The sequence below is a fragment of the Panthera uncia genome (assembly GCF_023721935.1).
Source record: "Panthera uncia isolate 11264 chromosome C1 unlocalized genomic scaffold, Puncia_PCG_1.0 HiC_scaffold_3, whole genome shotgun sequence".
Taxonomy (NCBI): domain Eukaryota; kingdom Metazoa; phylum Chordata; class Mammalia; order Carnivora; family Felidae; genus Panthera; species Panthera uncia.
The window spans coordinates 43,931,756-43,943,766 of record NW_026057584.1 but is presented as its reverse complement, the minus strand read 5'-3'; the positions used below and the strand labels follow the sequence as shown (position 1 = coordinate 43,943,766).

The following is a 12,011-nucleotide window of genomic DNA, read 5'->3' as shown; positions in this document are numbered from 1 at the left end:
AAATGTAGAATACAATGAACACAGTAATGTGGGTAGTCATGTCTCAATGTATAAATACCATATTTCCTTTTGTTTTAGCCTCTTTTAAATAATATTAGAAAAAAATGTTTTTGGGTTTTTTTAAAGGTTTAACTCTCATTCTTTGTGGTAAGAACACAAAACGGTACAGCTACTTTGAAAGACAATTTGGCAGTTTCTTACAAAACTAAACATACCTTACCACATAATCCAGCAACTACACTCCTTGGTATTTACCCAAATGAAGTGAAAACTTACACACACACACACAAACTTGCACATGCATGTTTATGGTAGCTTTACTCAGAATAGCCAAAATACGGAAGTAATCAAGAGGTCCTCCAATAGGTGAATGGATGAATGAATTATGGTATATCTATACAATGGAATACTACTCAGCAATGAAAAGAAATCATCAATCATTCCACAATAAGACATACAGAAATCTTAAATATATACTGCTAAGCAAAGGAAGCCAATCTGAAAAGGCTATATATGGTATTATTCCAACTATAGGACATTCTGAAAAAGCCAAACCATGGGGACAGTAAAAGATCAGTGGTTACCAGGAGTTTGGGGGAGGGAGAAAAGGAAGAATACGTAGAGCACATGGAATGTTTTCAGCAGTGAAATTAGTCTGTAGGATTATATGGTAGAGACATGCCACACATTTGTCAATTTTCTACTCAATATTTTAATAAACCTAAAACTGCTCTAAAAAATAAAGTATTAATTAAAAAAAAAGAGTTTGGTAAAGACACAATAAGCATTCTCAGACACTCCTGTGAAATCTACAAATTGGTACTACCTTTCCAGCAGGCAATCTGGAAGCACAGTTCCACAACTTTTAAAATGATCATACCCTTACACCTAGTAATTTCACAAGCATTTGTATTAGGGAAATCACATATGATCAAATTTTGATTTATAAGGATGTTCACAATTATTTACAGAAGGGAAAAACTGGAAACAAACTAACAATTTTTGTGTGTGTGTATACATTTAGTTTTCCTACAACAATGTAAGTTGTACACTTTTAATATTTAAAAGTGACATTATCTTGGGGTACTTGGGTGGCTCAGTCAGTTGAGTGTCCAACTTTATTTTGGCTCAGGTCATGATTCCAGGGTCGTGGGATCTAACCCTGCACTGGGCTCTGTACTGAGCACAGAATCTACTTGGGATTCTCTCTCTCTCTCTCTCTCTCTCTCTCTCTCCCTCTCCCTCTCTCCCTCTCTCCCTCTCTCCCTCTCCCTCCCTCCCCCCCCATGCCCCCTCCCCACTTATGTTCTCTTTCTAAAAAAAATAACAGAAATAAATTTTAAAAATAAAACTGAGCATTATCTTTCCTTTCCAGTAAAACAAAATTAAAAATAAAATTATGATAGAGAATGTCAATTCCATAGAATGTCAATTCCAAATAAGATCCTACACGTTCTTCTAATTTTCCCATCAAGTGGCAGAACTCAAATCATCATTAGGAGAGAATTTTATTTTAAACGTATCATCTTAAACTGCAAGGATGTCCATTAAACATCACAAACATGCCAAAGAAGCCATGCTGTCAAAATGCCCACTTAACTCATCCAAACATCTTAAACCCACCCTTTACTGACCTTCTCTAACCCCATTTTAAGGTTTTTATTTTTTTAACGTTTACTTATTTTTGAGAGAGACACAGACAGAGCACAAGTGGGGGAGGGGAAGAGAGCGAGGGAGACACAGAAATCTGAAGCAGGCTCCAGGCTCTGAGCTGTCAGCACAGAGCCCGACTTAGGGTCCAAACTCACCAACCATGAGATCATGACCGGAGCTGAAGTCGGACACTCAAGTGACAGAACACCCAGGCGCCCCTATTATGTTTATTTTATATCTTGCTTTCTTTTTGTAATTCTATTGTGATTATGTTTCCATGTCAAAAGTATTATTTAAATATTTTTAAGTAAATATTTTCATTGGTTTTGTAATGGTTTTGTATAGATGACAGTTTTTAAAATATTACTAGAGGCAGCTAGACCAAGTTGCTGCTGCACCCTTTGCCTCCACCATCCCCACCCCCACCAAAGTCAGTAAAAAGAAACTCAACCCTAACCACGATGGAGCCCTTGAGACCTCAGAAAAAGAACACAAGGAGCAGTTGAATGCATTAATGAAGTACAGAATGCAACAGACTTAATGAACAAGCCAATGAGGTTTTGAAAGCGCAACAGACCTATAACAAATGCCACTGACCAATTTTTTCCAGAAGAGGTTGGAATTGATTGCCCAAATCCCACATCTTTGGGTTAACATTTGTCACTCATCCACAAGTATCTGCACTGCATTATTGGACAGGAGTCAGAGTGACAGAATTTGAAGATATTAAATCACGTTACAGAATTGTGATAAAAAAAAAAAAAAAAACCCTTACTTTGAATATAAAGTTCTCTCCAAAGAATTTCATCAAAATGAGAGTGGTAATCCATCTTCAAAGTACACTGAAATCAGATGGAAATCCAGAAAGGATGTGACAAAATGTTCAAGTTAAATGCAGAATAAAGCCAGCAGGAAGAGAGAGCATGAGGAAACCACAGAGCTCTTTCTCTGGCTTACTGATGATTCTGATGCAGGTGCAGATGAGTTTAGGGGAGCTCATCAAAGATATTTGGCCAAATCCATTACAGTACTACTTGGTTCTTGACATACTGATGAAGGGAATGAAGATGATGAAGATGATGAAGATGATGAAGATGATGATGATGATGATGATGATGATGATGGAGGAGGAGTTGGAGCAAAGAGAGAAGGATGAGGAAAAGATGACTAAGGAACGCTAATGGATTCTAACCTTTTTAAATTTTCTCCAGGCCCCACAAGCAACTTTCAATCTTCCCACCTCCCCCACCTCTTGTGTTCAGTCGCTCTGGTTTTTTGAAGCCCCTTCTGATTTGTACTATGGTTCTCAACTTACTTTAGGAGGAAATACCTTGAGAAGAATACAGTGGGTACAGAATCCCTATCCCTTTTGGTTCCAAATTCATTTGTATCCTTCCCTGCTTAAAAATTTTATGAAATCAACACCACAGTGTTCTGTGGAGGAAAAAAAGAACAACCTTCTGCTCCCTCAGCTCTGCTGGAAGCTGGAGGGTGCTGGGCTCCTGTGTAGTACATAGAATTTTAGCTTTTTTCCTCCTTTCTCTGTATATTTGGCTCAGAGAATACACTGTCTCTGTGTGAATATGAACAGTTAGCATCTACCAACGCGTATCTATTTTCTTATGTAAAAAAAAAGAAAACCACGGGGCGCCCGAGTGGCTCAGTTTGTTAAGTGTCTGACTTCGGTTCAGGTCATGACCTCACAGTTCGTGGAGCCCCCGAATTATAAATTCAGGTGACTTAATTTATAAAAACATTTGTAATCCAACTTTTCCAGAATGTTTTCTTTTATATTACACTTAAATTGAACAATACCACAAAAAACAAAAAGGGGAAACCACTAATTTGTTTAAATTGGTCACACTTCACATTCCTGGACTAGCAGGTTTTGAATTTGTCTTACCACAAGTAAAATATTCTTATTCTAGCCCAGTAATTCCACAATTTGTCTGAACATTAGAATCACCTGGAAACCCTAGTAAACATTCCAAAGCCCAGCTCACAGCCAAGAACAATTAAATCAAACTCTGGAGGTCGGACACAGGCATAGGTATTTTGTTTGGAGCTCCTCTAAGTGATCCCAAAGTGCAGACAAGTGGTCATTAAAATCAACTTTGGAAAAATTAAACTGAAGTGACAGATACTAGCATATTGCTTATTTAGGGGTATTTTCTAAATAGGGATTTCATATAGACTTTTAAAATCTGAACTATACTTATCGTGAAGCACCATTTTTAAAATTTTTTTGAACTTAAAAAATTCCAAAAAAATAAAGTTGAATTATCAAAGATTTAAGGACTGATTTCTTTAGATCCAGAATAACCCTGAATTCCTTAATAAGACCAGTACCCAAATGCCAGTTCAAGGTTAAACACAATGCTGCCAGACTGGCATGTCTTATGTAACAGTTTAAGTACTACCTGCTGCATACAGAAACACAGGCCTGGCTTCAAGTCTTGGTTTTATCTGGGAGATAGAATTTTAGCTCAAAGAAAGTCAATGTATACCTACCAAACGCAAGTGCAAAGCACTGTGCACAGCACTTAAAGGTCACAAAAATCTCTGGAGCAATTGCTACAAAACACAAAAAGCTAAAGGTTCCTTACCAGACTCCATATAATCATTAATTTTATTTCTTCCAATTTATACTCAACCATTATTTAAAATCTGCTATTATCTTTTACATCTTAAAAAATGTATTTGAGTGTTTAGAGTCCCCAAACAGTTCTGAATTTATGGTCTTCTCTTTCCTTCCTGTTGGCTCCCAGACTGCCATCTGGTGGAGAGAAATGGACACGCACACTCTAGCTACTGCTAATTTACTAAATCATTTAAGCAGACTTACTTCCTTCAGGTGATGGTCAACTGGTCTGCTTGGGGCAGCTGTTCTCCAAGTGTGCTTCCTGAACCAGCACCATCAGCATCCCGGGACACATGTTAGAAATGCAAAGTCTTGGCCCCACCCCAGACCCACTGAATTAGAAACTGTGGATTGAGCCCAGAAATCTGTGTTTAACAAACCTCCCAAGTGATTCTGATAAATGCCAAAGGTAAAAACAACTGACTTAGAAGGAGAAGAACATTATCAGTCAGGAGATTTTTTGCAATTAACCAATAAAGCACTCACGAGTTTACAAAATTAAACAACTTTTCATGAATTTTTTTAAGATGAGATCATGAAAATAGTGCTTAACAAAGATTACAGCAGAAGTAGGCAAGGGAGAAGGTGAAGAGAACAAAAAATCAAACCCAAGGCCAGGTAATTCAGGCATGAACTGACAAACAGCAGCTGCAGAAACAAAGGAATGATTTACTAGGAACTATTAGTAAAAATTCAAGGAAAAGAACTTTGTCAACAGCAATTCCAAGATTTCAAGCGAGAATAGCTAAGAGAATATAGGCACTGAAAAGGCTGGCAAGGAAACTAGCTGGTTTGTAGAATGAAATATGAATTCCATTTTCAGTTTCTTGAGACCGTATTGACATCAGTAGAAACATTCAAGAGCAAGCAGACTGGAGTCTGAAAGAAAAGTTAGGACTGAAGACATGTCACAAAATTACCTGCCAGCTCTCTATGAGGAGTCGATGAAGGATCTGCAGTTGAAAATTAGTGGCCTGAATGCTGGGTCTACAAATGTGTTTTGTCTGGTCAGCAGTGTTTTAAAACAACAAACATTTGAAACCAAAAGGTTCCACCTAAAAATGCAGTTTCCCAGAAAAATTAGTAGTTACGGAAACTGCAGGTCTACATTCTACGATGGCAACAATGCCTGGGGCTGAGAAGCTGGCTCCTTTAGAGCACTTTCTCTAGCTCATAGTTCCCTACTAGTCCCCAGTGCTGTCATCTAGACAGCATCACTCAATGCTTCCTTCCTAGCCTCTGCATTTGGGTCTGTGACTCCTAACACAGAAAAAATATAAGGGAATCAAATATTGAGCCTTCAGAAACAACTATGTATGTAGTGAAAGAGAAAAGAGGCAGCTCAAGAAGAACCAAAATAGTGTAGTTCAACAGAGTACACAGCAAATGGATAAGGCACTGAGTGCCTTTAACAACTTAAAAGATCAATCTCTTTGAAGAGCCTCCCTGACCCTCTCTTTCCTTTCTAAATCCCATTCTTCTCATACTTATACTTTTCCTTTAAGACACTATCAGAGTTTATAACTATTACTTTTATCTAAACATCTGTTTCTTGTCTGCTTTCCTTTGGGACTTCAAGGCCTTAATAAGGAAGATAACAAGTAGTCCAGATTGGCTACAGGATAACCAAAGTGCCTAGAACTCCCAGAAGCTAGAATATAAAAGTCTGGTAGAATTCATGAGTAAATTGGGGCCAAATCTTTGAAATCGGGCTGGGAAATTTTTATTTAATTCCAGAGGTAGGAGGACACCTTTCAAGAACTTCTTAGGAGAAGAATGGCAGACACAGAACTGAACTTTAGCAAGATTAACCTGGCAGTGAGATGCGGAAGCTATTCAAACTGGGAAGAAGTCCACCAACAAGTTTCTGCAAAATGAACAAGTGAAAAATTTGAAATGATTGTTCAAATTTGAATCAGCAGTCAGAAATAAGAATTGGGAATGTGGGAGAATTTACATAACTTTAAAAACGTAGAAGAATAATAAGAGTTCCAAGAAATTGGAAGTGCAGATGAGGAGTAAGGGTTACACTTACGTGCAAGTTACAGTTGAGGTACAAATGAGACATTCAGGTGAGTGTGGCCAGCACTAGCACTTTGGATAAATCAAGATTAGACATACACATTTGAGAGTTTTCTTCAGAGAACTGTGCTTTATTTGGAACCTTTCCCCCCCCCCCCCCAAAAAAAAACCCCAAGGGCTGTACTGGCACTAGGGGAAGATAAGAAGTAGTGGAGAGGGAGGAGGGAAAGACAGGGCCAGAAAAGTCAAGGGAAACCAGAGTTCAAGAGGGGACTGCCCAACAATGTCAACCACAGCTGAGAGGACTTATTTCCTCTCAAAAGCACTCTGTGGCACCCTATTCCTTAATACATTTGTGGGTTAGGCTATTGTAGACTAGATGACACTGGCCTCAGGTCTCTGCTTTGCTAGGGTAATATCCACTCCAAGGTCCTGGAAAAGACCTGATTTAAACCCCAAAAATGGTCCGGGACTCACCTAACCAGTCTGCAACCTTGAGATCAGGGGGTGGAATAAAGCCAGCTTGAACTCTAGGGGTGTCAGATTCTTTCCCAAGTCAGGTAATTTTGTTAACCAGTATGTCTTCCTATTTGTTTCTCAAATAATCCGGTGTTTACTCACAACTTCAAAAAGCAGCAGCAATAATGACATGTGCTGATTTTCTTAATATTTGCCATGTTCAGAGACACAGGGACAACTAATTTCGAGGTATTAAAAAAACAAAAACAAATGGGATGCCTGGCTGGCTCAGCTGGTAGAATGTGCAACTCTTGATCTTAGGGTTGTGAGTTTGAGATCTCACACTGGGCATGGAGCCTACTTTAAAAAATAAAATGCTATTAAAAAAAAAAAAAAGCATTCACGTTGCTGGGCACCTGGCTCACTTAGTCGGAAGAGCATGCAACTCTTCTTCTTTTTTTTTTTTTTTATGTTTTTTTTTATTGTGGGGGGGGGGGTGAGTGGAGAGGGGCAGAGGAAGACAATCTGAAGCAGGCTCCAGGCTCTGAGTTGTCAGCACAGAGCCAGCCACACATGGGGCTCGAACTCAGGAACCTGGAGATCTGGAGATCATGACCTCAGCCGAAGTCCGACACTTAACCGACTGAGCCATGCCGGTACCCCAGAAAGGCATGAAACTCTTGATCTCAAGGTTGTGAGCTTGAGCCCCACATGGGTTGGGGGGGGGCGTACAGATTACTTAAGTAAAAACACAAAACAAAACAAAAAAGAAACTCTTCCACTTTTCTTTTATTGAGATCCAGGTCTATGAATACAATGTTAAACAACCAGACATCTTCCCCTAAAGCAGTAACCACTGTTCTTAAACCAAAGAAATGCTCCCATCCCTTTCCCCCAAGGCAAACTCAAAAGCTAAAGAACCCAGCAATTGAAGTTATGGAGTAAATAAGATGGCTCTCCTTTGAAGTGGTCACAGCTGCTACCAGAATGCACAGAGGCAGGCAGTAAGCCTCAAGACTGATGCAGCCTAACTTCCTAAACTCATTACGACTAGATTTCCTTAACCGAGCTCAAGCTGCATTCAGCAGCACTTTCAAAAGCTGAACACCAAGTTCGCACACATACTCCACCAAACCACAATATGTGTCCACAACACTAACCTGGATGTTCCGTACACCTGTATTAACGCTGGAGCCAGCCAACAGAACTGAACGAGAAAGGCACACCACGTCCACAGGTGTTAACAGCTGCCAAAGCAGGCGCGTTTGTTAGCTGCACAAAACACGGCACGAAAATCCTCCGAGTTGAAACCCCGCGTGTCCCCCAAACTATACTCAGCTTTGAAGAAAGGAAAGAAATGGGGGTCAAAAGTAAAGAAAGTTGTGTGTGCCCTGTGGAGACCGCTTTTAGGCACACAGGCTTGAGCAACGGAATGTAGAATACATATCGGCCCATCAGGCGACCCACCTCGAGATATTTAGTGGCCCTAACTGACAATGAGCTACTTACCACTAGGCACAGTAGCCAAGAAATAAATTCCATACGTGGCCACACCTCCTCAACCTTACCCTTTAAAAACAGGCCCATTCACGGCCTCCGTGCAGCCTCTTCCATGCAGTCCTGCTCGCGGCTCCCTTACGATATAGTCAATAAACTTCTATCTTCTTTGTTCTGCCTCAGGTGAATTCCTACACCTCCCGCCCCTTCCACCTGATCGTTGCCCCACATTTGGGGGTCCCCACCCAATGCGGAGACACCACAAGGTCAAGGCTGAATACGAACCAGAATAGCAGAAAACGAAGGTGATGCTGCGAAGAAGGCGCCTAAACACAGTAAGAGCGACATACAGAAAGGGACCCGGGGTCAGATCTGATAGGCCTCCAAAAGTGACTACAAATTTCGAGGCCAGGCAGTCACCACCTGCAACCCTCTGCCACCTCGGCGAGCGCAGCCCAGGAGCCTGCGCTGGCAGCTCGCTAGCTCACTCACCTGCACATGAAGCTCCACACCTCTGGCAGCCCCATGGCGAAGACACCCACAAACTTAAAGTAGTCAGAGCAGGCGCACAAGAGTGGCTCGTCGCGCCGCACTTCAGACCCGCCCACCGCCGCCGCCGCCGCCGGGCGCCTCCAGACACAGATGACAAGTCCTCCAGGCGGCCAGAGAGGCCCACTGCGGGATTTTCCGCTACCGGAGGGCGCTGAGGGGCAGGGCGAAAACCCCTGCGGGAGGAAATGGGTAGAGAGCGGAAGAAGCGGACGGGGTGGGGCTTGGCTAGGGGGCGGGGCCTAGGCGAAGGCGGAAGGCGAGATCCGGCAGCGCTGGAGGAGCAGCCGAGTGCTGACGCCCGCTGACGCCCGCTGACTGGGCGAAGAGAAGTGGCTCCCTGGAGGCCCTCTTGGGCTGGGCTTCATCGCCGCCGTTTGCCTAGCGGAGATTGACATGAAAGACTTTGCTTGAATTTGAAGATTTTTTTTAACTAAAAATATAAGCTTAGTATTCTCTCGTTTGAGGATCAGATGAAATACGCTTGATAATAGGACACTGATGTAGTTTAATCCTAACCTTACCAGAGCAGAACTTCTTTTACATTAGGATTGGTATATTTCAAGTTTTTTGGAAAAATTATTGATCCCCTACTCCTCTTCAATAGCAGGCAAAAATCTGTCCCATTAAGAGGTGATAGATACGTCTTCACCAACAAAACTGAAAGTTAACTGTTACCAACGAAAGCCTAATTCTATTCAGAACGTAGCTTACTCAAAATACTGGAAGTATTACTCAAAGTATACTCAAAATTACTCAAGATTTACCTTATCCATTAGGATCCACTGTTGATTCAGAAGAATGTTCTTCTGTATCCCAATACACCCAGATGTCCAGCAGCAAACATTTCATCACCGCTAAAGCATTGGCACATTTGTCAGAAAAAAGGAATTCAGTGAAGCATTTCAGAGGGAGGGGAGTTAAAAGAGTTAATCCTAGCAAATTAACATTTAAGAAGATACTGTCAAGACTTTGGTCAAAAGTTACTTTTCTAACTTAGATCAAATATATGTACTGAATGCCCACTGAACAAAAGACAAACAGGCATCACAGAAGGAACTTCTGACCTGCAATTCAGTTTTTAAACATCTATGGGACATCAATATTTGATATCACCATCTGACATTGCCATCATTCAGTGTGCACAAAAAGTCTCATTCAGTGTGCACAAAAAAATGAATGGATCCCTCAACCCAGTACGGTTTATTGGAAAGAGCATGGGCTTTTCTGTTAAACAGCCCAAGATTATATAATCTTCCCTGTTCCCTTAGCTTCATGTGCACATAGCCTGTGTCTCACAAGGCCTCATGCTTAGAAAGCCTCTGCATTTGGTTTAATGTTCTTTTTTAACAAGTTTTTAACAAGGTGCACCACATCTTCATTTTGCTACAGGCAGATCCTAGAAATTAATGTAGTCGGTCCTGTCTTGTCCCTAGCATGCTAAGAGTTTAGTGACCTTGGGCAAATTATGTAACCCAAGATGTTTTTCAAAAGTGTTCATATCATTTTGAATTAAGTATTCTTTCTAGGGGCACCTCGGTAGCTCAGTCTGTTGAGCATCCCACTCTTGATTTTGGCTCAGATCATGATCCCAGAGTCATGCAATCAAGCCCCACATTGGGCTCAGTGGTGAGATGGAGCCTGCTTAAGATTCTCTCTCTCTCTTTCTCCCCCACTTGCACTCTCTGTCTCTAAAAATAAATCTTAAAAAAAAAAAAAAAAGAATTCTGGTTGCAGAAAACCCACAGAATAGGAAAAAAATTTTGCAAATGTAATATTTGATAAAGATTTTGTACCTAGAACATGTAAAGAACTATTACAACTTAATTTTAAAAAGACACAGATCCTTCTATTTAAAAATGAGCAAGGGATCTGAATAGACAGCTCTCCAAAGAAGATCTACAAATGATAAATAATCTTATGAAAAGATACTCAACATAATTAGCCATCAAGAAAGTACAAATCAAAACCACAATGAGATATGACTTGATACTCACTAAGATGGTTATAATCAAAAAGACAAACAATAATAAGTGTTGATGAAGATATAGAGAAATAATAATCTTCATATACTGATGGTGGGAATGTAAAATTATATGGCCATTTTGAAAAAATTTGGGAATCCCTCGACTGGTTAAATATAGACCACGATAAGACCTAGTAATTCCACTCCTATGTATATACCCCAAAGAAATGAAAGTATAGTCCACACAAATGTTTATAACTACTCATAATAACCAAAAAGTAGAAACAATTTAAGTATGTATCAACTGATGGGTTACAAAAAGTGATATATTCATATAATGAAATATTATTTGGCTATTAAAAAAATGAAGTACTGCTACATGCTACAACATAGATGAACCTTGAAAACACTATGTTAAGTGAAAGAAACCAAGTATGAAGACCAAATATTGTGTGATTTCATTAACATGAGTGTCCAGAATAAGCAAATGTACAGAGACAAAAAGTAGACTAGAGTTCAGGAAGGGTGACAGCTAAGAGGTATTGGGTTTCTTTGGAGTAATAAAAATACTTTAAAATGTATTGTGGTGATGGGTGAACTATACTAAAAGCCATTAAACTGTATACTTTAAATGGGTGAACTGATTGGTACATGAATTATATTTTAATTTTAAAAGAATTCTGGTTGCTCCACATCCTCATCAACATTTTATGCTTTCAGTCTTTATTTTTACCCTACTGATGTGTGGGTAGTGTTATCTCATTGTGGTTTCGATTTGCATTTCCCTGGTGTCTAATAATAATTGAGCACTTTTTTTCTTTGCCTGTCTTCTTTTGTAAAGTGGCTGTTCAAGTCTCTTGCCTATTTAAAATTTTTTTTTTAATGTTTATTTATTTTTGAGACAGGGAGAAACAGATCATGAACGGTGGAGGGTCAGAGAGAGAGGGAGACACAGAATCTGAAACAGGCTCCAGGCTCTGAGCTGTCAGCCCAGAGCCCGATGCGGGGCTCGAACTCACGGACCGCGAGATCATGACCTGAGCCGAAGTCGGACGCTTAACCGACTGAGCCACCATGGGGCCCCCCTCTTGCCTATTTTAAATGAAGTTATCTTTTTCTTACTGCTTGATGCAATCATTGTGTGTTGCTGTTACAATTTGCCCCCAAATTTAGCAGCTTAAAATAACAAATATTTATTATCTCTCTCAGATTCTGAGGTTTAGG

The 12,011-nt window shown here is 40.3% G+C and overlaps 1 protein-coding gene and 1 pseudogene across 2 annotated transcripts in view; one reads left to right on the top strand and one right to left on the bottom strand.

The window, feature by feature from the left end:
* Nucleotides 1-9,029, bottom strand: part of HIBCH (3-hydroxyisobutyryl-CoA hydrolase) — a 71,911-nt gene extending 62,882 nt beyond the window's left edge. The window contains exon 1 of one of the 2 annotated variants that reach the window (XM_049615328.1): nucleotides 8,765-9,029. In XM_049615328.1, coding sequence (XP_049471285.1) covers nucleotides 8,765-8,799 — 35 coding nt within the window. In that variant the 5' untranslated portion in view covers nucleotides 8,800-9,029. Of the gene's footprint in view, nucleotides 1-2,428; nucleotides 2,508-8,764 lie in introns of those variants that run through there. The other variant, XM_049615327.1, reaches the window with a different exon arrangement.
* On the top strand, nucleotides 557-2,809 carry LOC125910893 (protein SET-like; annotated as a pseudogene).
* Nucleotides 9,030-12,011: the final 2,982 nt, after the last annotated feature.